This window comes from Lynx canadensis, chromosome D2, assembly GCF_007474595.2.
Source record: "Lynx canadensis isolate LIC74 chromosome D2, mLynCan4.pri.v2, whole genome shotgun sequence".
Taxonomy (NCBI): Eukaryota; Metazoa; Chordata; class Mammalia; order Carnivora; family Felidae; genus Lynx; species Lynx canadensis.
In genome coordinates this window covers 52,716,724-52,739,180 of record NC_044313.2, presented here as the reverse complement: position 1 = coordinate 52,739,180, position 22,457 = coordinate 52,716,724, and the positions used below count along the sequence as shown (strand labels likewise).

The 22,457-nt window shown below is 35.1% G+C and overlaps 2 protein-coding genes across 4 annotated transcripts in view; one reads left to right on the top strand and one right to left on the bottom strand.

Moving 5' to 3' along the window:
• Window positions 1-22,457, top strand: part of ADK (adenosine kinase) — a 532,082-nt gene that overhangs the window by 167,820 nt on the left and 341,805 nt on the right. For all 3 annotated transcript variants that reach the window (XM_030334273.1, XM_030334275.2, XM_030334274.1), the window contains one exon: window positions 6,598-6,676. In XM_030334273.1, the coding sequence (XP_030190133.1) occupies window positions 6,598-6,676 (79 nt within the window). The remainder of the gene's footprint in view (window positions 1-6,597; window positions 6,677-22,457) is intronic.
• On the bottom strand, window positions 16,240-16,491 carry LOC115526971 (40S ribosomal protein S27-like). The gene has a single exon (XM_030334277.1). It carries the CDS (start codon window positions 16,489-16,491, stop codon window positions 16,240-16,242), a length of 252 nt encoding a protein of 83 aa, XP_030190137.1.

Below are 22,457 nucleotides of genomic sequence, written 5' to 3'. Positions count from 1 at the left end.
GATAATTATTGGAATTAGAGATGTTAGCAACTTGGGTAGGTAAAAATTGTTATATAAAGAATTATATTTCTGAACACCAGCAACAAATAAAAACTAGGTTTAAACAAATATTACTTCTAGTAGTATTAAAGCAGGAAATAATAGTGACTTGAATAGAAGATGCACAAGATTTATGGCAAAAATTATGAAACTAATTGAGAAGTACTAAAGACCTAAATAAATATATTGTGATGCACACTGTGATCAGGTATTAGTTTAATATTAGAAAGGTTATAACTTCCATATATATCTTTAATACAGTCCTAGTCAAAATCACTACAAATTGTTATTTGGAAATTGACATCTAGTTGTACATTTATATAGAAGTACAAAGGACCAAGAATAATATTCAATGACGAAGAACAAGATGAAGGTACTTGCTTTTCATTAAGACTTACAAGGCAATAGTAATTAAGACAAAATGCAGATTGTGCAGGGGTAGAAATGTACATCAGTGAATCAATTAAGAGCCCAGAGATGGTCAAGCGTACATATATCATTATGTCTGCCTGCCTTTCTATCTTCTATTTATTTATGGTGATGATGCCTCTGGCCATCACACAAAAAGCCCAACAATGTAACTTCCCTTCTTCTGCACTCCAGAGCTACAAATACTAACAGTTAATGTTTTTAGTTTATCATTATAAAATTTATATAATGTAGTTATATTCCTTAATTAACAAATTTACATGTCTATGGACTCTTCCTCTGGAAGATGAACAATATAGTGCACTTGTACTATTTTTCTCTTTTTCCTTCCTCATTGCTTTCTTTATGCTATTTCATACATTTTAATCTTCCTACTGATTGATTTTATGACTTTAAACAGTGTACTTAAAATCCTTTTTGAAAATTTGATTATTAACATTTGAGATACTTATGAACTCTAACTGAAGGAGAGAAAATGAGAAAACTTTTTCTTTCATCTTTCCCTTCTTCCATTCAAAATATCCATGTATATACAATGTTTTTATATTTTGTAAATGTTATTAAGTATTACAAATGTTTGCAATTGTAATTAAATGTTACATGTTTTATCTCAGCATAGTTTCTAAAATTGAAAACCAGACAAAAGGCCTTCATTACCAAATAACTAGGTAACTATTATTCTTTGTAGAACCACGTACTGTAGTGTATGTATGGATTCATAGAAGAGAAATACATTACTTTGTTATTAAAATATTTGCTACTTAAGGAAGAATTTTACATGTAATAAGATTTACTACATGTAATAATTTTACATGTAATGGTTCCTCCTTTAATTTCTTTTTGGACTCCTTTACTTTTTCAAAGTTATACACAGTTATCACTTTTTTCCCTTTTTTTTTGTTGTTGTTGTTGTAAACCCATGCTATCTTCTTTCTTATGTTTTGTTTTGATTGTTACACCTCCTCCTTAGTAACTTTTCTTTTCATAATTGCCAGTACTTACATGTGAAGCTTATATTTTCCTTTATCATGAATTGATAATCTGAGTGGATATTGAATTCTATTTTGAAAATCTTTTTTTTTCTTCTAGCATAGAATATAATGTGGGGGTTTTTTTTGTTTGTTTTTTTTAGCATCCTCTGTTCTTTAAGAAATCTGATGTACTCTGATTCTTACTCCTTTTCAGATAATCTGTTATTTTTCACTCCAGAAGTTCTTAAGGTTTTCTCTTGATATGAAGAATTCTGAAATTGAATAAGTTATTGTCCAAATATGGATCCTAGTCCCCTCCCTAATGGAATTGCTTCACATTTGAACAAATCTGAATATTATATATTTTTTCTCTTTCGAAAACATTTTTTTCTAGAATTTCTTTCTTACCCTTCATTATCTCTAGTCTCCCCATCATTCTTCTTAAATGGATCTTGGGCTACCTGATCCATTCTCTGTGCTTCTTAATTTTTCTTTCATACTCTTCATCTCTTATATTTCCTATGGATTTGGGGCATTTTCCTGGGTATTTTCAGCTTTCTTACCTTCATCTTATTTTTTATCCAAAGCCATTTTTATCGCTCAGGTCCTTCACTCAACTATTGATATTTTTAAAAATTCACAAGTGGTAAAACTAATTTATAGAAACTCTGTTATTTTTTAGTTGCTTCTTTTTCATATAATTAGGCAGGCAGGTTTTTCTGCATTTTTTCTGAGAAAAAAATTAAAAAGGAATGGAAAATAGTGCAGCAGTTCTTCAAAAAGTTCAAAAGTTAATGTTAATAGTTAAAAGTTAAACTGACCCAGTAGTTCCACTCCTAGGCATATGCCCAAGAGAAATGAAAATATTATGTCAACACAAAACCTTGTATGTGAATGTTTATTATGGTATTATCCATAACAAATCAAAAGATGAAAGCAATCTAAGTATCTGGGATGGATGAATGGATAAACAAAATGTGGTATATCCATATAACACAATGTTATTCAGCTAAAAAAAGGAGTAAAGTACTAATAGATGCTGCAGCATGTATGAACACTGATAACATTATTCTAAGTGAAAGAATCCAGTCAACAAAATCATTCACATATTATATGATTCCATTTATATGAAATGGCTAGAATAGACAAAAATACAGACATAAAAAGTGGAATAGCAGTTATTTAGGGTGGGGAAGGATGATGGGGATATTCGGTTTTGGTAACTAAAGGTTTGGGTGTTTCTTTATGAGTTAATGGATATATTCTTGATAGTGGTGATGGTTGCACAATTATGGATATATTTAAAATGATTGGATTGTAGACTTCAAATGAGTGAATTAATAAAGCTGCTACCAAAAAAAGGTTAAAAAAAATTTTTTTTTAACATTTGTTTTTTTTGAGACAGAGAGAGAGCATGAACAGGGGAGGGTCAGAGAAAGAGGGAGACACAGAATCCGAAACAGGCTTCAGGCTCGGAGCTGTCAGCACAGAGCCTGACGCGGGGCTCAAACCCACAGACCGCGAGATCATGACCTGAGCCGAAGTCGGACGCTGAACTGACTGAGCCACCCAGGCACCCCAAAAAAAGTTTTTTAAAGAAAAAAAATTTTCAGGTAGGCTAGGAAGCTACACAATTATTTGGGATATGGAGGACTTTCAACAACAAATTGGAACATTTAAACAAATTGTACTCTTGTAGGTAAGGTAGGAGAGGCTGGACAGTGTTCCAAATGGAGTGTTTAAAGGAATTACTTTTTTATGTCTCCAATCACTGCTTTGTCAATTCTATTATGTTTTCTTTCTGTAAAGTTAGTATTTATTATTTCTTCAATTTGTGGTCTGTGTTTGGCCTCTTTGCGTGCTTTGTGTTATTGTTATACGTTTTTTCATATATAGGTAAATATATAAATATATATGTATAAATATATATAAAACATGTTTTTTGACATCTGGTAAGACTTGGGAAAGTATGCAAACATATGCATCATCATCCATCTTGAAATATGAGGTCCTATAATTTTTATATTTGAACTAATTCCAAAAGTAATATTAATAAACAAAATTTTGGTTTTTATAGAAAACTCTCTTTACTGACTGAAATGATAAAAAATATACCCTGATTTGTGTGTATTTGTAATTAATTAACAAGTAATTTTGATACTGCAGTTCTGATTTTGACTTACCAGTGTGCCATATGTGACCTCTGGCAATCTACTCAAACTTTATGTCTAACTTTTCCCATTTTTTTTTAAGTTTATTTTTTATCTTTTGAGAGAGGGAGAGAGAGAGAGTGAGGGAGAGGCAGACAGAGAGAGAAAAAGATGATCCCAAGCAGGTTTGACATTGTGAGCACAGAGTCCGATATGGGGCTTGAACTCATGAACTGCGAGATCATGACCTGAAATGAAATCAAGAGTCTGACGCTTAGCCAACTGAGCCACCCAGGTGCCCCATTTCCCATTTCTTAAATGAAGGTGTTCTTTTAGGTCCATTTCAGCTCTAGAATTGATCATGTTTACTCTGTTTATTTTGTTATTGAACTCTTCCAGCACCTCCAACAGTACTTTTTTGTAATAAAGGGATATTCTTTATTTGTGTATGACTTTGATAGCCACTATTTACACGTGGCTGCTGAGCACTTGAAGTATGGCTAGTGTGCCTGAAGAACTGAATTTTAATGAGTTAGTTTTTTAATTTAATTTATTTTTTTTCTTTTATTATTATTTTTAATGTTTATTCATTTTTGAGAGACAAAGAGAGACAGAGTGCAAGCAGGGGTGGGGCAGAGAGAGAGGGAGACACAGAATCTAAAGCAGGTTCCAGGCTCTGAGCTGTCAGCCCAGAGCCTGACACAGGGCTCGAACCCACAAACCGTGAGATAGATCGTGACCTGAGCTGAAGTCAGACTCCTAACTGACTGAATCACCCAGGTGCCCCAAGTTAGTTTTTTATTTTAGAGAGCATGCAAGTAGGGCAGAGGGAGAGAGAGAGAGAGAATATCTTAAGCAGGTTCCACACTCAGTGCGAGCCCAATGCTGGGCTCTGTCCACAACCCTGGGATCATGACCTGAGCCAAAATCAAGAGTCAGGTACTCAACCAACTGAGCCACCCAGGTGCCCCTGAAGAACTGAATTTTAAATTTTATTTAACTTTTTTAGTTTAAATTTGAATGTCTGTAGCCTTCCTTGCCTCTTCCAGCTTTTGGTGGGTGTTGGCGTTCCTTGGCTCCTTATCACTCTAGTCTTTGCCTCCATCTTCACATGGTCTTCTCCTTTGTGTCTTTTCTTCTGTCCATTATGAGAAGACTTCTTACTGAACTTAGGCCCCTCCTGGGTAATGTAGGAGGGAAGATCTTATCTCAAGCTCCTTAACTTACTTGTATCTCCAAAGCCTTCTTTTCTAAATAAGGTTACATTCACTGGTTATGGGGGAACATATCTTTATGGAGGCCACAATTCAACCCACTACAAATACGATCCAAAACCTTTGGAGGAATTGGCTTTTGACAGTGGAGGGACCTCAAATGAGCCTAGCACTTGATCACTGTATATTTACTTTATCCATTCACTCTCCCTTTCTTCTCCACTCTCTAACATCACGCTTAGCTGATATCTGTCTAGTTCAGAAAGTAAGTAGAAGGGGGCACCTGGGTGGTCAGTTGGTTCAGCATCGACTTCAGCTCAGGTCACGATCTCATGGTTTGTGGATTTGGGCCCTGTATCAGCCTCTGTGCAGACAGTGTGGAGCCTGCAGCCTGCTTCAGATTCTGTGTCTCCCTCTTTCTCTGCTGTCCTCTGCTCATGCTCTGTCTCTTTCTCTCTCTCTAAAAAATAAATAAACATTAAAAAAAAAAAGTACCTAAGTAGAAGGGAACTTCCCTTGAGCTACTGCAGCTACCTACCTCTGCATCTGTGCCTATATATTTTGCCTTTTCTACTGTTATTATTACATTGTTATTATTAGTGGCATACGAATTCTGCTGTCAAAATTCTGGGCAGGTTTGCTAGTTGTGTTTATTGTCATCTCAGTGTTTTACAGATGGAATCCCAAGGTAGTTGGATGTATGGGAGTGGGTATAACTCCATTTTTCCTATTCCTAATATAACCATATCTGTATTTGTCTTTTTGGTATTTTGAGGTTCTGTGAAATGTTTCATTTTAGTGAAAGGATCTACTTCTGTACTTTGTTTTTAAAGTTTTGAAAATAGTTGTCAATACTGAAACCTTCCTTGAATATTCTATTCATATCCCAATCTCCCTTTTTTGACCAACCTCCTCTAGCACTTGCTGTCTACATTCCATATATTCTGTTTTTTGATAATTTGATGGTTTCTAATTTTCTGTATTTTCTCGTGTGTATTCATCCTTGTCTCCCTCCAAAGCTTCTTAGTCCTTTGAAATTAAGGTACATACTTACGCCCTTTGGATATCTCTAACATGCTAAAGACATGCAGTAAGGAATATTGATTTGAAATCCAGGTTAATAAAGGCCATCTAATTTGAGATTTATTCAAATCAGTGTCCGTAGTTTTTTGCCTGGGTACATGAAGGTTTCATGTGTAGTGGATGTATGTATTTTCCTGGAGAGAAGTTCTATAGCTTTTATCAGATGCCAAAATAATGGCTTTAGATATTTAGATATTTAGATAAAGCTTTAGATCATTACTGTCTGTGTCTTCATATGGCAGATACAGAAATTATGTCACCAAGCAGCTTGCCTAGAATCATACCCCAATGTGTGGTTTCCCAGTTCTTTACATTTTAAACTAATTGTCTTTATGATATCTAAAACTTTTTAAACTTACTAGAATTTACATTTGTAAGGATTCTAGAGATCAACATTTAATATGGGAAAATATGCATTGCTTATAAGTAATAATTTATGAATTTGTATTTTTACCTTTTTTAGTATAGTGGTTAATTATGGACAGTTTATATATTTTAAATTCTTATAATTGTACATTTGTAGAAAAATTTTCATAAGTACAAATTCAGCATGCTTGTTTTTCATATATATTTTAATTCATTTATTCAACATAATTATATAATTGAAAATATTTTACTAATGGTGATTCAGTGTGCTTCTAATCAGAAAAATTTGCATTGTGACAACTGACAGATGCTAACTTACTTTTTTCTACTGTGATTTTCTTGTAGGTTTGATGAGCTTGTAAAAAAATTCAAAGTCGAATATCATGCTGGTGGTTCTACCCAGAATTCTATTAAAGTGGCACAGGTTGGTTAATTATTTTAAAAGTTACAAAGAAATAGATTCGAAATGATTCTAGATTTATGGTCATTGTACATAATTGTTCCAATCTATATTTTATTGCTACAGAATAGTTTTGTTGGTTTTGAATTGGGATTTTAGCAATCATTGTCCATCTAATCAGCAAAAATTATCTTACTTTAATTGGTATTCCTTTGATTATTGGTAAGCTTAAACATGCTTTAATATGTTTATTGTTCACTTATATTTCTTCTTAATTACTTATTGAATTCATTCACTGTTTATTTTATAATTTTTAATGTGTTAATGACTTATGGAAATACTTTATATTTTATGGAAATTATCTGTTGAAAGTAATTATTATTCATACTTAAAATCTGCTTGTGGTGTATTTTACTGTGCCAAAGTTCTTAGTTTTTTAAATATAATTAAACTTTATGGCTTTTCTGAATTTTCTTTATCTTAACAAAACTTAAATTTACCCATTTATGGACAGGAATTGTGGCTCTCCTCTACTTAAAAATACTAATTTCAATCTAGCCCTCAGTTGAAGATTTTGTTTGCTTTTCAGTTCCCCTAATATTTTGAGAGTACTTTTCCTTTCCATCTGACTGATAATCCAAATACATAATTACCAAATTATAATTTGTGTCTAGGATAACCACAGTTTTCAAAAACAGTACTTTAGAAGTACTTGCCTTTAGAAGGACAATTTCTCAGATTATCCTTGAAAGTCAGTAATAGGAGGAACTGATTCATTTGTATATAAAGCACATATTTATTGAGCTCCTGGTATATGTGCTAGTCATTGTGCTAGGTAACTTAAGTTCTCTTGTCTAAATTTTTTTTTTTTTAAATTTTTTTTTTTTTTTCAACGTTTATTTATTTTTGGGACAGAGAGAGACAGAGCATGAACGGGGGAGGGGCAGAGAGAGAGGGAGACACAGAATCGGAAGCAGGCTCCAGGCTCTGAGCCATCAGCCCAGAGCCCGACGCGGGGCTCGAACTCACGGACCGTGAGATCGTGACCTGGCTGAAGTCGGACGCTTAACCGACTGCGCCACCCAGGCGCCCCTCTCTTGTCTAAATTTTAAGAAAAATCTGAAAATATAGTTAGAACCTTAGAGTGGCTGATCCTGATATGGTCTTAGTTATATCTAATTCTGATATGGTCTTGTTGAATGAGGACATTGAGGTTTAGTTTAGAGTGGTCTAAAAAGTATAGGCAAATACACTAGAAAGGAGTTGACAGGGATACCCACCAGGGAAAGTACTGGGTTTTGTTTTGTATTAATGTGTTTGATTGGTTGGTTCGGGATTTTTCTTTCCATTCGAGTTCTCCTTCACCCACAAAACAACTTGATTATTGATTTCCATTTTTTCTATCACTCTACGTTATTAAAGAAGCACGTACTGGGCAGCAACTATAAGCCCCATAGACCTATACTCACAATGTCTGCCAGATTCTGTGAACTGGAGATCTAAAATAGGATAAAATATATGATATGGTAAGAATTCAGGGATCATCTATTCACAGACACTTAATTCTACATATTTTTTTAATGGTATATACCATGTGAAATATATATTTTCTGTATCTATGTGTTTTATATAATACATATTTTGAAATATTCAGTTCTTCCATTGAAATAAGAAAAGCAGGGTGGATAGGATTCATAGATAATAAACTGGTAGCTTATAAGATTGAGACAAAAGTCATGGGATTTTTTTTAAGTATAGATAGTAAATAATCAAGTAGTTTGGGAAATAGGTGAACATTCAGCTAGTTGAGGTCCTTTATAACTTGATTGCATCCTAAGGTGTTATACCGTGAGTGTTAACTTAACCCCAGCTTTTCCCCTTGCTTCCTGCTGTTTGTTTTAAATGAATAAATGTGTAATGTAAACATCATGATTTAGTTGGTAGGCCCTTTTTGTTCTTTGCCCTCTGGAATAGCTGGCGTATTTATGTACGTGGAGGTACATAGTGCTTCAAGGTAACTTCCCCACACAATACCAAGGTTAGGTGAATTTCTCCTTGTTCTGTGGTTTAATAATACTTTACATGGTAGCTGTGGAAAAATATGTCAAAGGGAAATATAATGAAAGGGAGCATTAATTTGCAAAGATCAAAACTTCTATGAAAGAAGAACTAAAAGTCATACAGGGAATAAAGTTTAACATTTCACAATCAGTGTAGAGCTCATTTTGATGGATCTAACCAACAACCACACTTTGACATATCCATCGATATGGCAAATCATATCAACAAGAAAATGTTCTGTTTAGTTCTTAGATACTTTGATTTGTTAAGTCCGTTAAATCATATTCTTAAAGATTTTAGTGAAACCACAGGCAACATAAAACAAGATTGTTGAGATGTCCAAATATAATTCTAGACTTTACTCATCTGTGTATTTGACAGACAGTGCAAATTTAAATTTTGGACAATTTCATTCAGTGTAATTTTTTTTTAAAAAATAAAATAAAAGATCTTATCTGCAAAGTGTTTTGCGCCCTTTGTATATAGCACTGCTAAAATGTGATGTGATTTGCTTACTTCTGATATTGAAGCTTTCATAGTGAACATTTTAGGGCACTTTTCAATGTTCTCAATATGTACAGGTACACTTAATGTGATTTTTGACTTTAAAGAAATGGAAGGAGATAGCCTCCTTGGACATGTGCCTAAAGAATGGCTATAATTGTTGTTGGACTTAGAAAAGATATCCTGCAGTAAAATATTTTTAAAGTGTGAGACAGGAAGAATGTCCTTGTCTAATTTGGCAATACATTGAGGATGAGAACGGAGAAAAAGATTATACTAAAACAGCAATTTTTATGCCATTTCTCCAAAAATGTTTGATGATATTTGAAGAAGCCATAAGGAGACTAGAAAAAACTTATACAACAAACAAATGTCTCATTTTTTGTGTAACATGACTGCTTCCTAACTCAAGGTGGAGAAAAAAAGTAACCACAAAAGGACAGCCAAGTTAAATAAGATCCTCTCAATGTCTTTACTAAAACTGTAACTCATTTGGAATGCAACTTTGATAACATAAATTGAAATTACTAGTGTGCTTCTGAAATGATATTTATTTTACACATGGAAAGCAAAGATAATTAATCTATCAATGCAAAAGACATGATTGATTAACAGTTGGAATACCAAAACAAGCATTTAGATTCAAAATAGATGGATGTTTTGTGGAGTTTGAAACAATTTCTTACATATCTAAGTACCTGCCATTACTAGTAATTACAATCCTAAGTATTCTGTGCTTATTGAGAGGGTATTTAGCTTGATATCATCACAGGACTGACACCAAGAATATGGACTTGATACAAGCAGAGTGGTCAAAATGAAATTTACATTTAACGATACTCAATTTTACCACACTAAAAAGAAGGGTTCTACTCGGTACAGGGAAGTGTTATTATTGGAAAGGAGACACAAAGCATGAAACTATTTTATTTCATAGGACTAAAAGAAACATGTCATTGTTATTTTTTCTAAATACTGGTAATATTTGTTTAATCCCACTTTTTTTTTCTCTTCTTTTAAAAAATCTTAGGGGGCACCTGGGTGGCCTCAGTCGGTTAAGCGTCCGACTTCGGCTCAGGTCATGATCTCACAGTCCGTGAGTTTGAGCCCCGTGTTGGGCTCTGTGCTGACAGCTCAGAGCCGGGAGCCTGTTTCAGATTCGGTGTCTCCCTCTCTCTCTCTGACCCTCCTCTGTTCATGCTCTGTCTCTCTCTGTCTCAAAAGTAAATAAACGTTAAAAAAATTTTTTTTTAATCTTAGTTACATTTATATATATTAAGAATATAAAATGTGGCCTATAAAATTTAAATTCCAATAGAGTTAAAAAAAAGATAAAATAAGTTGCTGAATTTATTTTATCAAAAGAAACATAATAATGATTATTATATTTTCTCACACATATTTTTTGATTAGTCCTACTTTTTATTTTTACTGATTGCCACTGTTAATTGTTCCTGTTGTTTCATTTAAATAGCACTCATGTTACAGAAAAGTAAATAATGCAGAATAATATGTTCTTTCAAATAGGTACTGTATTGGTTTACTCAGGCTGCCATAACAGTACCACAGACTGAGTGGTTATCCAAGAGATATTTATTTTCTAATAGTTCTGGAGGTGAGAAGTCCAAGACTGAGATGTCAGCAGCTTTAATTTCTTCTGACTCCTCTCTCCTGTTGCTACCTCTTCACATAATTGTAATTCTGTGCATACCCCTGGTGTCTATTTGTTTGTATCTAACTTTATAAGGACAATGGTCAAATTGGATTAGGATCCATCATAAGGGCCACATGTTAACTTTTTTATCACTTTAAAGGCCCTTTCTCTAAATACAGTGCATTCTTAAATTCTGGGGCTTAGGGCTTCAACGTATGAATTTGGGGAGGACACAATTCAGTCCATGTCAAGTACTCATTTGTATGTTTTCTATTTTTGGTAGTGTACCATTTTGATTTTCTTATTTTCTTTTGTGTATGTGTTTTAGTTATTTTCTTAGTGACTACTTTGGGGATTACAATTAACATACTAAACTTATAACAACCTAGTTTAATTACTACCAACTTAGTTTCAGTGGCATACAAACAGTCCCTTCCTTTGAAAAGTCCCTTTCCATCCTCCCCCTTTATATTGTTATTGTCAGTAATTACATCTTTATACATTGCCCATTAATATAGATTTATAATTATTTTATTCATTTGCCTTTTAATTCCTACAGGAATAAAACAGGAGTTGCAAACCAAAAGTGTGGTAATACTGGCTTTTATATTTACCTATACAGTTACCTTTACCAGTGTTCTTTATCTTTTGTTATGTCTTCAGTTTACTATCTAGTGTCCTTTCATTTCAGTCTCAAGAACTCCTTTTAAGCACGTCTTGCAAGACAAGTCTACTATTAACAAACTCCTTTAGCTTTGTTTATCTGGGAATGTCTCAATTTCTCCTTTATTCTTAAAGAATAGTTTTGCTGGATATAGAATTGTTGGTTTACATTTCTTTTAGCATTTTATTTTATTTTATTTTATTTTATTTTATTTATTTATTTATTTTTAAATGTTTATTTATTTTTGAGACGGAGAGAGACAGAGCATGAATGGGGGAGGGTCAGAGAGAGGGAGACACAGAATCTGAAACGGGCTCCAGGCTCTGAGCTGTCAGCACAGAGCCCGACGCGGGGCTCGAACTCACGGACCGCGAGATCATGACCTGAGCTGAAGTCGGCCGCTTAACCGACTGAGCCACCCAGGTGCCCCTCTTTTAGCATTTTAAATATCATCTCACTGCTTTCTGGCCTCCGTGGTTACTGATAGTCAGCTTTTAATCTTATTTATCCACTTCTCTCTCTGTTTTTAAGATTCTTTCTTTGTCTTTGATAGTTTGGTCAAGTCTTAGTATGGATCTCTTTGAATTCATATTCCTTGGAGTACATTGGGCTTCTGGATGTGTAAATTCATGTATTTCCTCAAAAATGGGAAGTTTTAGGCCATCTTATTTTTAAATATTTTGTATTTGCCTCTCTCTTTCTCCTTGGATTTCCATAATATGTATGCTGGTCTGCTTGATGGTGGTGGTTGTCGTCGTCTTCTTCTTCTTCTTCTTCTTCTTCTTCTTCTTCTTCTTCTTCTTGATGTTTCTGTAGAACAGGTTTTGAGCTACCAGTTTGTTCCACAGTTATTTATCATATTAAAAATTTTTTTTTGTCTGGTATGTTCATTCTTGGATTAGCATTCTAAAAACTTGCTTACTCTACCTTAAGACCAGTGGCTTATTGTTTCATATTCCCACACTGGGCTATTAGTTTTCTTAAACCTGGACTACTTAACTTACTTACCTCTTTGCAGTCCTTATTTTATGCTACTGTGTACTCTCTCAAAACCTAGATCCTCACAACAGCTTAGGAGATAGACCAGATGATGTCTTCGTTTTAGTGATAAGGAAGGATTTTGATTAAATAAGATAGACAAAAATATGCCACGATAAGTAACTAGGTAAAGCAGAATTTAAAACCAGGTGTTTTAACTGGAACTTCTGATTTCTCTCCTTACTGGAGATTTTTCTCTCTTCCTTAGAGGACTTCAGTTTTGACTCGTCTATATGTGTGAGGTTTTGAGTGTTTTCATAAACCCTCTCCACTTCTTCCAGTCAGCTTTAATTTTGAAAGAATTGGAGGTTGTCAGGGAAAATCAAGTATCCATCATTTTAAATGTAGTTCTGAGTAAACCAACTTGTTCTTTCATGCTTCTTAGAGACAGCAATTTTTCTTGATGTTTAGATACCTTTTTGATCCTTGGACATTTATGCTTTTTTCTGAATAATTAAATTTTTTAGAAGCCTGATGACCAGGTATGTGAGGTATTCCAAAGTATTTCTATGTTGTTTTAAGTTATGTAGGTTCACTTGTTTTTATGTTTCTTGCAAGTTAATTTACTGATTTTTCTAATGTTCTGTAGTCGTTAAAAGTTTGTTATTGTTCTGGGCATCTAATCAAATATTTTTTTTTTTTTAATTTTTTTTTTCCAATGTTTATTTATTTTTGGGACAGAGAGAGACAGAGCATGAATGGGGGAGGGGCAGAGAGAGAGGGAGACACAGAATCGGAAACAGGCTCCAGGCTCCAAGCCATCAGCCCAGAGCCCGACGCGGGGCTCGAACTCCCGGACCGCGAGATCGTGACCTGGCTGAAGTCGGACGCTTAACCGACTGCGCCACCCAGGCGCCCCAAATATTTTAAGTGTCTTCTTATCCTTTGTTAACTGAACTATAAGCAGATCATCATTAGAATTGTTGAACAACAAAACTCAACCAAGTAAATTTGAAGCTCTAATTGGCTTCTTTAAATGATTTGTGAATTAGGCAGCATCCCATCTCACAAGTAGAGGAGAGCTCTGTTGAGCTGCAGGAAAGGAACAGTTTTTATTTTATTTTTATTTTATTTCATTTCATTTCATTTTTTAATTTTTTTAATGTTTATTTTTGAGAAACAATGCAAGTGGGGGGTGGGCAGAGAGAGAGGGGGACAGAAGATCTGAAGCAGGCTCTGTGTTGACAGCAAAGAGCCAGATGCAAGGCTTGAATTCCTGAGTTGTGAGATCATGGCCTGAGCTGAAGTCGGAGGCTTAACCAACTGAGCCACCCAGGTTCCCCAGGATCAGTTTTTAAAGGCAGAAAAGGAATAGAAAAAAAGGAAACTATTAGGAAAGAATGTTGCCCTCCTAAGGGGAATGAAAAGGGTCTATCAGTACATTTCCCAGTGCTGACCAGGAAATTTCATATTGACTGGTTAAATGTTACATTTTTGGGGGTACGGAAACTGCAGTTAGGTTAGGTATTAAGTCTTGATTTGCTCACGTGGGGCTCTTAACATAAGTGACTTCATTTTTGGCTTGTGGTTTTTCTTTTTAACAGAGTAAATTATTGCTTCTCTCTGTTATCCCCCAAAATGTTGAGGCTATATGAATTTTTATGACTCTATTCAATAATTAAGAGTAACCATTTTTCTATTATTTTAGTACCTGCCATCTTTGTAAATAAAGCATATTTTTCTCTCATTTGAAGCAGAGATCTTTGGGATGAGTGTAATGCCCCTGATTTCGAATCCGAGAGACCACCAAGGAGCCGATACTGATGCAAACGCACGAGGGTTTATTTGCAAGCTCGAGCTTGGGCCCAAGTATACCCGACACAGGGGAGCAGGGACTTGGTCCCCTAGGTTATGAGGTGTAGCAGTTTTATGGGGGCCGGTGGCCAATGAGATTGTAACACACACAGAAAGTTGTACATTCATGTCAGTCCACACGCAGGTGGCCAATTGAATTACAATTTACCCTATAGTAACTGTTTGAACTAGCCTATCACTCTGGTCGGAATTGGCGCGCAAGTTTGGCGAGCAAAAGGCGGGGTTTACATTCTTTGGCGGTTAGGGGTTCGCATTCCTAAATGAGCCAGTTTCCAGTAAGGGTGTGCTCAGCGGCTTGACTAGGGTGGGGGAGTGTCTTAAGCAATAAGTAGGTCATGTGGGGGTTATACATGAGATGGTGGGTGTAGCACAAAATGGAGTTAGTCTTGCTCTGCTTGTCTAGGGGTAGGGGATTTTTGTAAAATTCCTTGGGTCCCACATGAGATAATACTTCTTTATTTGCTGTAGTCTAAATCATTTCATGGAAACTACTAAAATTGTATATGTTCCTTACCCCTCTTTCTATTTGTCTTTCGTTAGTAGCAATGACACCTCTCATTACAGATGTTGTTCCTTGATCACATGTATAAAACTATCAGTAATAGATCTGAATTTTTTCTTCACATAAGCATTAAACATTTAACTTGGTCTCTTCTTGAATTCTTATATCCTTACCTCTGTCTTTTAAGTCCTAACCTGGTTCTCTGATCATCAACTTTCTGGTTTTCCAGTTTCTCCTCTCGTTCCCAGTTAGATAAGCTTCCGTATTTTTATTTAGCTACTAATGAAAATTTAACCAAGTTTTGTTTAACCAAGTTTTTGTTTTGTTTTTAATTAAATTTTGAGAGAACTAAGTACCAGGATGTTTATATTTTTATACAGGATTTTACCTGGAGGAGAGAGGAGGAGTGCTTTGTTTTTTTTTCTTTGATGCAATGTCATGTAATGAACCAGCTTTCAGAATTATGTTTTAAAGCCCAGACTACGTACATTGAGTTCCTAAAAACATTTTTTTTAAGTTTCAAAAATTATATTTGAATAAACAAACATGTTGGGCCAAAAATTGTAGAGCTGGTATTTCAAGAACTGTGTCGCATCTCCAACTAAGTCCCATTGTATTTAGAAATTAAAAGTGATGAAAATCAAGAGCTTCATACTTCTCTTCTTCTTAAAAAAAGCAGTAAATCTGTGTGTTTTTTTGTTTTAATATATATTTCTGATTATCTCTTTTTCTTGTGACCTATTTCACCTGAACAAACCAGTTAGAGATTAAAAGGCTTTTTACTAGACATACCTCTGGGAACCTGAGAACAGTCCAGACTGCTTGTATTTAAAAAGAAGAAATGACTTTGGAGTGATCAAAGAGAATTCTCTATTCTAATGTCTTACACCTGGAACAGTTGTAGAACCATCAATAGCACAACTGTATTTATAAATATCAGAGCAGGATGTGGCAGATGGTGATGCAACACAGAGGCTTGTCAAGCCTTATGTCATTAAAAAGGAGGTTTTTGTTGGTGCCAATTTTAAGATAAATGAATAATTTTAAGTAATTTTGTTCTTACAAAGTAAAGTTGACTATGCAAAGCGTGATTTCTCCTTCCAGTTGAAAAAACTTTAAATGTGAATTAACACCTTTTGTTGTTGAATTAGATTGTGAGAGACTTTAGTAGCTAAAATAAAGTGAAGAAAGCAGTGTTTTGTTTTCTGAAATGATATTTTTAATGGGTTTGTGACATTTTTTAAGTTACGTGAGGTTATTTATTTATCTATTTTTAATTTTTTAAAAATTTATTTAGCGAAAATTTGTTTATTGGGATAGTTTCCCACTCATCTTGATTCAGGGTGGTTTTAGTGCTGCTTCCATCTGAAGGAGCATCCTTCTGTAAGCCTTGCTTTTCTTCCTGTAGGCTGGCAGAGGACAGTGGAGCAACCAACACACAAAACTACCGTTTGTGCATAGCTAAAGATGGTGGTGATTTTGTAGAGTCCTGGGCACCTCATGTCCATGAAGTAGGAGGTGGGGATCTGCAGCAGTTGCTGCTTCTTATGCTTCCTCTTTTCTTCCAGGAATGGGTACAGGACATCCTTTTTGAGGGGCATATGCTCTTGGGGAGGTGGTTACCACAAGAAAAGATGTCAGGTTTTTTTAATGTGAAGCAAAACGTGTACATCTTCTCCTTCCTTCTCTCTTCCGTACCCACTCAATCCTTCCCTTTCTTCTTTAATCTTCCTTTCTTCCTTTTTTTCTTTCAGATTTTTTTGTCCCTTAATTATACCTTCTATTAAGAGATTCCAGGGGCGCCTGGGTGGCGCAGTCGGTTAAGCGTCCGACTTCAGCCAGGTCACGGTCTCGCGGTCCGGGAGTTGGAGCCCCGCGTCAGGCTCTGGGCTGATGGCTCAGAGCCTGGAGCCTGTTTCCGATTCTGTGTCTCCCTCTCTCTCTGCCCCTCCCCCGTTCATGCTCTGTCTCTCTCTGTCCCAAAAATAAATAAACGTTGAAAAAAAAAATTAAAAAAAAAAAAAAAAGGATTCTGTTACCGCTATATACCTTATAACCTTTAATGTGGTGCATTATTCTATGGTATGACATTAAACATGGGTACAATTTGAGATTATGTTTCTGCTGCTGCCTAAGAGCAAAACAGAGAGAACTCAGTAAGAAATACTACAAATGACAGTATCTAATTTCATCCAGGGGATAAAACTCTTGCCTTGGTTTCATTCCTTTTCATTCTTTTTTGGAATTAGAATTCAGAAACTATTAAAATAAATGTCTTATGGATAATGTATTCATTTATTTGAACTGAAAAATAAAGTCAGAGCTCTCTGGGGAGAAAAAAGTCTCATTTGTTTAGTTGGTTGGACAATCAGGATGGTCTTTGCCAATTAAATTATCTAGTGGAAATGTCAACTGCCATCTTTTTTAAAGAACAGCTTTTCTAGGGGCGCCTGGGTAGTTCAGTCAGTTAAGCGTCTGACTTCGGCTCAGGTCACAATCTCACAGCTTGTGGGTTCGAGCCCGGCATCAGGCTCTGTGCTGACAGCTCAGAGCCTGGAGCCTGCTTTGGATTCTGTGTCTTCCTCTCTCTTTGCCCCTCCCCTGCTCACACTCTGTCTCTCTCTCTCAAAAAATAAATGAACATTAAAAAAAAAATTAAAGAACAGCTTTTCTAGAGTATTTCTTTGATCTTTGGTACTTTTGATGGTGAGATACTTGAGATAATGAAGTAAAAAGCAAAATAGTCTAAATTTTAGCAAGGCATAGTTATTAGGGGTGTTGAGGATGTGCTGTGGAGTTAAGCAAAGCTGGGCAAGCAAAAACTTGGACAAGTCAGCTAACTTCTTCAAGTTTCAGTTTTTTTGTTTGTTTGTTTGTTTGTTTGTTTTGAAAAATGGGAATAATCCTAGTAATTTACAGCCTAAAAATTTTAAAAGAATAAAATTATGACTCTCATAGAAAATGAACATATGTCAACAATTTTAACTCATAATTAATGAGTGAACAGGTAAGTATAGTTGACTTAAAAGAAAATTCAAAGTCCAGAGACATGTGTGGTCTGTGAAATCAAACTACAAGTATTATAAAACTGACTTTTTGTTCGGGTGGCAGGTTTCACTTCTCTCTGTAGGATCACATTTTATTTACTGATTTAGAGACAAGAATTATTACTAAGTAATATATAATTTATGTACTTATAAAATAGCTCAAAGGTGATAAAATGTATCAACCCCATAGAATCAGATAATCTAGAAGGCTATGCTCTAAAAAAAAAAAAAAAAAAAATGCATAGGCTTCCATTAATACCTGCAATCTTTTTGATCCATTTCAAAATCTTTCACAATTTTTTTCTTTGGTGGTGCTTAACTCAATATAGTGTGTTGTTAGAATTAAATTATAAAATATGAACAATATAACTCAGTACTTATACATAATGAGGGCTCAATAAATTGTAGTTATTATTACATTCTGAAAAATGTATATGGTGGGCATTTTCCATTAATTGAATTAAACTTCAGCTGTAATTCCAGCAATTTGTTAAGACTGTATTTAAAGCAATAAAATATACCAGATATTCCTTCCTTCACACCTATTTATCTCACAACAACTTCTTTCAAAAATAGAAAATAATGCAATGGGGCCTAAAACTGGTTAGTGGATTGGTTCTTACAAGGATTAAGAAGTTGAATAAAATTTGAACTTGTTCTAAGCTCCTGAATGTTTACTTGGTTAGCTAGATTGTTTTGGTTACTGACTTGGAAATTCTTTGTTTACAGCTTGGAAGATTTGTTGGTTGATTTAAATTGATATAAGGATTGTTAATCGATAGTTAATTGAATGCAAAAGAAAAGAAGTGTTAGTCTCTTGGTATTTGAGCATGGTACTTAAATAAAGACGTAGTTTAAATGCATTTTATGTTAAATATAAACACTCTAAGTTTTTATTTAAGGAAATTAATAATAAATCCCTTTGTAAAAGAATTTTTTAAAGAATGAGATAATAGTCTCTAATTGTTGCACCTAAGTCAGTTTCATAAATGTTTATCTTCCATACCACATTCCTAATTCCACAGTCTTTATTCAGTAATTTTCCTCACATTTTCTTAGGTTTCCATGTCCGTATTTAAGCTAAGTAAACATCACAGAAAGCTCAGAGCATGTTGTCAAAACCAGTTTTTTATTACAATCAGCCTCTTTTTGGCCCGTGGCCTAGGCCACTACAAGTATATAAAGAGTGCCTTGATGCTTCTGGATGCCAATGAATCAAGAATCACTGCAAACACCACTTTTTATCAAGTCCTGTGAACCTGTTTGTTCTGTTTAGTCTTAGAGTTAGATATTTGTTAGTCTTCACCTTCCCATGTGTACTTTCCTCTGCCTAAAATGCTTTTTACAATGCCATTTTTTCTCTCATCCCTTCTAAATTTACCTGTCATTTCCAGAAATAAATGCTTTTTCTGACTTTTCATTTCCCTATGTTAGAAGTTCTTATAGGAACATATATATCTCTTTATATAGCTTAACCCAGCTAAGTCTGTACATTTGCTTGTGATATCCTGTCATTAATTTCATCTTTCCCTTTAACACCATGCAAATCATTGGTCATGGTTTTCCCCCCGTTTATTCATTAATGGATTAATATAACCCAATCAATACTTACCATATAATGGGCAAATGAATGAATCTCTGTTTCTTTTTGTATTATTTATTTGACCTTCTGATCATGAACACTTACACCTCTAGTCAAGTAGATCCTAGATTATCCTTACTTTTACACTTTATTATCTAAATCAGAATTAGAAGTGGCACCTAGGTGCTCAGTTGGTTAAGCGCCTGATGTCGGCTCAGATTATGATCTCATGGTTCATGAGTACAAGCTTCGCATCAGTCTCTGTGCTGACAGCTCAGAGCCTGGAGCCTGCTTCAGATTCTGTGTCTCCCTCTTTCTCTGCCCCTGCTCTGCTATTGCTAAATCAGAATTAGAGCCTTTTGCTAAATAAAAACAAATCCAGAATCCTGTAAAGGAAGAGTTTATTCATAAGGATTATTTCAAGAATGGAGAAAGGAACCTTTGCAATAGGGGAATGGGAACTATTGCAATAAGGAAAATGCTACCATTGTGAGAATCTGTAAGTGTCTTAAAAGTCAGGTAGAAAAGGGGTGCTTGGGTGGCACAGTTGGTTAAGCATCTGACTTCAGCTCAGATCGTGATCTCTAGGTCCATGGGTTCATCCCTATTTGGGACTCTGTGCTGACAGCTTGGAGCCTAGATCCTCCTTTGGATACTGTGTCTCCCTCTCTCTCTGCCCCTGCCCTGCTACTGCTAAATCAGAATTAGAGCCTTTTGCTAAATAAAAACCAGATCCAGAATCCTGTTAAGGAAGAGTTTATTCACAAAGGTTATTGTAAGAATGGGGAAAGGGACCTTTGCAATAGCGGAATGGGGACTATTGCAATAAGGAAAATGCTACCATTGTGAGAATCTGTAAGTGTCTTAAAAGTCAGGTAGAAAAGGGGCACCTGGGTGGCTCAGTTGGTTAAGTGTCTGACTTCAGCTCAGGTCGTGATCTCTAGGTCCATGGGTTTGGCCCCACTTCAGGCTCTGTGCTGAGAGCTAGGAGCCTAGACCCTGCTTTGGATGCTGTGTCTTCCTCTCTCTCTCTCTGCCCCTCCAGCTCCCATTCTCTCTCTCTCTCTCAAAAATAAATGTGCGTTGAAAAAATTAAAAAAGAAAGTCAGGCAGAAAAGTTTTTCTCATAGAAGGAAGAGGGAATATTCTAGGAAGAACCAGTTGTGTGGAAGTGGAATGAATAGATATAGGTGGGTAGAGGTGGAGTGATTGGATAGTACAGAGAATGTTTTACTTTGAGATCAGCCTGTTCTTAGGAGGGGCTGTTAGGTTGTATGCTGGTTAAGAGTGGGGGTGGGTCAAAGTTCAGGGGTCTCAGGGAAGTAGAGAAGCTTTGTAACTAACCTTTGGTTAAGTCCCAGTAACAGATATTTTGTTGAGATCATTGGGTACAAATAGTTCAAGTAATCATTTTTGAGCAAAGAATGGGAATTTGGAACGTCTGTGTCTAGCCTTGTCATAAGGGAAACAAGGGAGTTATCTGTGAATCTTTTCTAGTCACATGAGGAAGAATGATTCCTTGTAGTAAACTATTTCAGGAACACAAAGGGGTGGGGGATTTCTTTAACTGTCTCTGGTTACTAGGATTGTAGGGCTTGAGGTAAAGTTAACATTGAGAGAGGAAATTGGAAACATGTTTTTAATACAGTTATCTTGGTCACTTCCTCCTCCTCTTTATCTTCAGCCCTGCGGGCCCCCCCCCCTGTGCCTTGCCCCCCAGGGAAGAATTAGAAATCCGTATCTCTCAGATTCAGAAACCTTTAAATTATTGCTAAAATATTTAGTCCACGTAGTTGTACATTATCTTTTCCACAAAATTTTATTTTCTATTTTTAGTCTTTCCTCAGAATGATCTTTAGAATAATTTTATCTGTATTTTGAAAAAATCCTCCTGTGGTTTGATGGGAATTTTGTACATGTTCTAAATTAATTTGGGGGTAACAGACATTTTTATGTTGTGTTTTGATCTAGTCAAATGACATTAGAATGACGTATCTCTACTGAGTCAAATGTTTTTTAATCACCCAATAGTTTTATAATTTTTTAAAAAGATCCTCGTACGTTCATATATGTTGTAAATATCATGTAGTGTGATATCATTCTTATTCTTGTTGTTATTCCTACAATTTTAAAATGACATCTTTTTTTTTTTTTTTTAACCATGCTTTCCAGGTGATTATTGCTGGTATAGGAAGAGATATAGTTATTTTATACTCAGATACAACATTCCTTTACTGATTCTGTTACTTTTTTAGCTAATATCTTCCTTTGAGTTTCTAGATAATTATTCATGTTCCCTGAAAATTGCATTTGTTTTTTCTTCCTTTCTTTTGTTTATCCCTTTTTCATATGCTATTGCAGTAACAAGAATTTGAAAACTCTTTGAAGAATTGTAATTTTGATTTCTGAAGGTATGTGCTCTGTGTCAGGGAAGAATTATTCTAATCCTGGTATTTTTACAACTTAGATTAAATGGCTGTTGAGGGGCACCTGGGTGGCTCAGTTGGTTAAGTGTCTGACTTTAGCTCAGGTCATGATCTTGCTGTTGTCAAGTTCCAGTCCTGCATTGGGCTCTGTGCTGACAGCTCAGAGCCTGGAACCTGTTTCAGATTCTGTGACTCCTTTCTCTCTCTGTGTCCCTCCCCCACTCACACTCTGTCTCTCTCTCTCAAAAATAAATAAACATTTTAAAAAAAAAAGTGACTGTTAAGTTGATTACATAATTTATTTTTAGTTTTAGCTTATTGTTAAAATATAAGCATTATGATGTCAGGTGCTTTGTCAGTTTTGTTCTCTGTTGTTTACCCTCAGCATTTCCAACAGTCTCTGTCACTTAGAAGACATTCATTGAACATTTTTTGAGTGATTTAGTGAATTAATAGACATAACCCTGATAAACAAGCTGTATTTTTCTTTACTGTTTGATTATGTGATTTGT

Coding starts and splice junctions, on each gene's coding strand:
- LOC115526971 (XM_030334277.1), bottom strand. CDS start 16,491: ATGCCCCTCAAAAAGGATGTCCTGTACCCATTCCTGGAAGAAAAGAGG.